A 2,654-nucleotide genomic window follows, 5' to 3' on the forward strand; every position below is an offset into this window, starting at 1 on the left:
CATATGCAACCTACTAAGTATATGGGTGTGTTTCTCCTTGGGTAGTTTCTTGTGAGCAAGGACTATGTCCAAGTAATGTCTGTATCGCCTCCCCTAACACTCTCCCCACCCGCCCCATACTCTTAGCATGAATGGATAGATGGATGGATGGAGTTGGCCAACGCATGCAGTCTGGGTAAACTGGATGGATACATGGATAGATGGATGATACCCAGCAGGTAGGTGACGGATGGACCATGGATTTTGGAGGAATGGATGATGGAGAGAACATACAAGGTGACTGGATGGAGCATTGATGATGGATGAGTTGAAAATAGATGAATGAAGAGTCATGGATGGATTGATACTAGCTTGATGAAAGGACAACAATGAATTGGATGGATTAGTGGATGGACAAGTGGATAATAAGATGGTAGATGAATGCATGGGTGGATGGATAGCTATCCTAGATTCACAATTGAGGCAGAGTTTCAGAACATCTAGAAAATTGGGACACCATTGCGTTATAATTGACATAGTTTCTAAATCAACCAAGATAAATTGTGACATCGTTCTGAAATTTCTATGCTTAATATCTGCATCCCTCAAATTCAAGATGGTGGCTACCCTGGGAATATATAATGTTTAATTTCTTACAAATACATCTGAAAACAAGAATGGAAAAATCATAAGTTTTGATAAAACTGAAGGATTATTATGTAATTTTTCACCATGTTATTTTTGGACTTGTGATATCTGAGGTATGCGATAAAAAACGAAAAGAAAATTCCCCATTCAGATCCAGAAACTCCTGAGAGGTGAAAAACTGTCCCAAGAGGACAGCTGCAAAGATGAGGCCTGGTGCCATAGCTACAGGCTGGGGACACTAGCAGGGACCCACCTACCATTTTCAGGGTGGCCTCCAAGAGCTCCTCCTCTGTTTTCTGGCGCAGGCAGTGAACCATGACAGCCGAGGTGGTGGTTTTACACCCAGCAGTGACGGCAACTTTCTGCAAAGACCACAGGCAGCAAGCGCTCAAGAGTAATGTCCCTTCCCTCTGTCAAGGTAGAAGATATGTTCTGTCCCCAGCCCAGTGTGTGAGGCCGCAGGGGGAGCAGAAAGTACTCTAGATCAGACGGGTGGGTTCTGGGCCCACAGAGTGCTGCCTCTGTGCCTGATCTGAGTTGTGACATGAGTCATAATTACACACTCCCTCTGTCTGTTACCTTGTCTTTGTTAAAATGGGTGCAATGATCTCAAAGTTGAGTGTCTCAAGAGAGGAGGTAGTGTGGGGGGTGTAAGAGCATGGACCCCAGTACCACTGTCTGGTTTCCAAGCCCAGCCCCTGCATGTACTGGCCACTTGGCCTCAGGAAAACCACTTGCATTCTTTGTGCCTCAGTTTCTCCACCCTTCAATGGGCACAATGATGATCTCACCCACCTTACGAGCATGGGCAGAGCGTAGGACGCTGCTGAGTCTCCCACACACTGAAACACGTGCCGAACTGCAGGAGGCCTGGGTGAGGTGATTCGCACCAAGGAACTTCAGAAAGTACCGAATGGGACTTAAATGGGAGCGTAAAGGCAAGCAGCGCGCGCCCATCCTGAGCGTGGATGGTGCTTCTCAGCGAGTGCGGCGTCTGCGGCACAGCCAAGAGTTTCCACCTGCACAGTCACGTGCTGGAGTCCTGAGCACCAGCCAGACGCGACTCTCCAGGGCAGGGCTCAGACGTTTGCATCAAAGGGACAAACAGAAAACATCTGCGCTTTTGTGGGCCACATGGTCTATGTCGCAATTTCTAAACTCTGCTGTCGGAGTGAAATAAATGGGTGTCGCTGTGCTGCAATAAAACTCTATTTACAGACACTGAAATTTGACCTTCACATCATTTTCATGGATTATGAAATATTATTTTTCTTTTGTTTGGTTTCCATTGATTAAAAATTAAAGAAAAATCATTCTTAGCTAAAAGGTGATACTTACCTAAGACCAGACTGGTCCTCTCATGTCCCTAGCAAGCTGCCCAGGCAGCCATTAATGCATGGAGAACCCCTGACCCCAACCCAGAACCTCTTCTCATCTCAAAAAAAGTAAGAAGAAAACCCTCCTGAAGGAGAGGCTCCCTGAGCCTGTCCTGACTTTTCTGAGAGGCTGCGTTTGATGAACCAAGGGGGGCATCTCAGCAAAGCCAGGGCCCTGAGCCTCTCTCCTAAGTGGCCTGGGATGGGGGTGGAGAGCTGCAAGTGTAGACATGAGTGTTTTCCAAACAGAAGAAAACCTGACTACTTTCTGGAACCACAGGGGAGTTCCCAAGCCCGGGCCAGATGGGCTGGTCCCAGGAACTGACAGCAAAGCTGGGCCAGAGAGGAAGGCGCTGAGGGACCCAAGGTGGGCTCCGTGGTGGCAGGGCCATGGGGAGTGCGCAGGGTCCCAGAGCCTGGACGGTGTCTGCTGCAGAATCCCTGCTCAGAACTTACTTGGTGAACGAACCAACAGGAGGAGGAAAAAGAGGAGAAGAGGGAGGGAGGGGGAGAGAAGAGCAAGAGTCAGAGAGACCTGGATTCCCTTCGCTTTGCAATTTCTGGCTCCTGTTTGTTCACAAAGCCCAGCCTCACCCCTGCCACCTCTGCTCCCTTGGAAAATAAATTCCCTTCCTTGACTCAAGCCTGCCC

At 48.6% G+C, this 2,654-nt stretch overlaps 1 protein-coding gene across 1 annotated transcript in view; it reads right to left on the reverse strand.

Annotated features, from left to right (window-relative positions):
• LOC105827037 (carboxylesterase 1E-like) overlaps window positions 1-2,654 on the reverse strand; it is a gene marked incomplete at its 3' end in the record, with an annotated part of 20,572 nt that overhangs the window by 4,425 nt on the left and 13,493 nt on the right. Inside the window, exon 6 of the mRNA XM_012665070.1 lies at window positions 885-989. Coding sequence (XP_012520524.1) covers window positions 885-989 — 105 coding nt within the window. The remainder of the gene's footprint in view (window positions 1-884; window positions 990-2,654) is intronic.

Source organism: Propithecus coquereli, unplaced genomic scaffold, assembly GCF_000956105.1.
Source record: "Propithecus coquereli isolate 6110/MARCELLA unplaced genomic scaffold, Pcoq_1.0 Scaffold951, whole genome shotgun sequence".
Taxonomy (NCBI): Eukaryota; Metazoa; Chordata; class Mammalia; order Primates; family Indriidae; genus Propithecus; species Propithecus coquereli.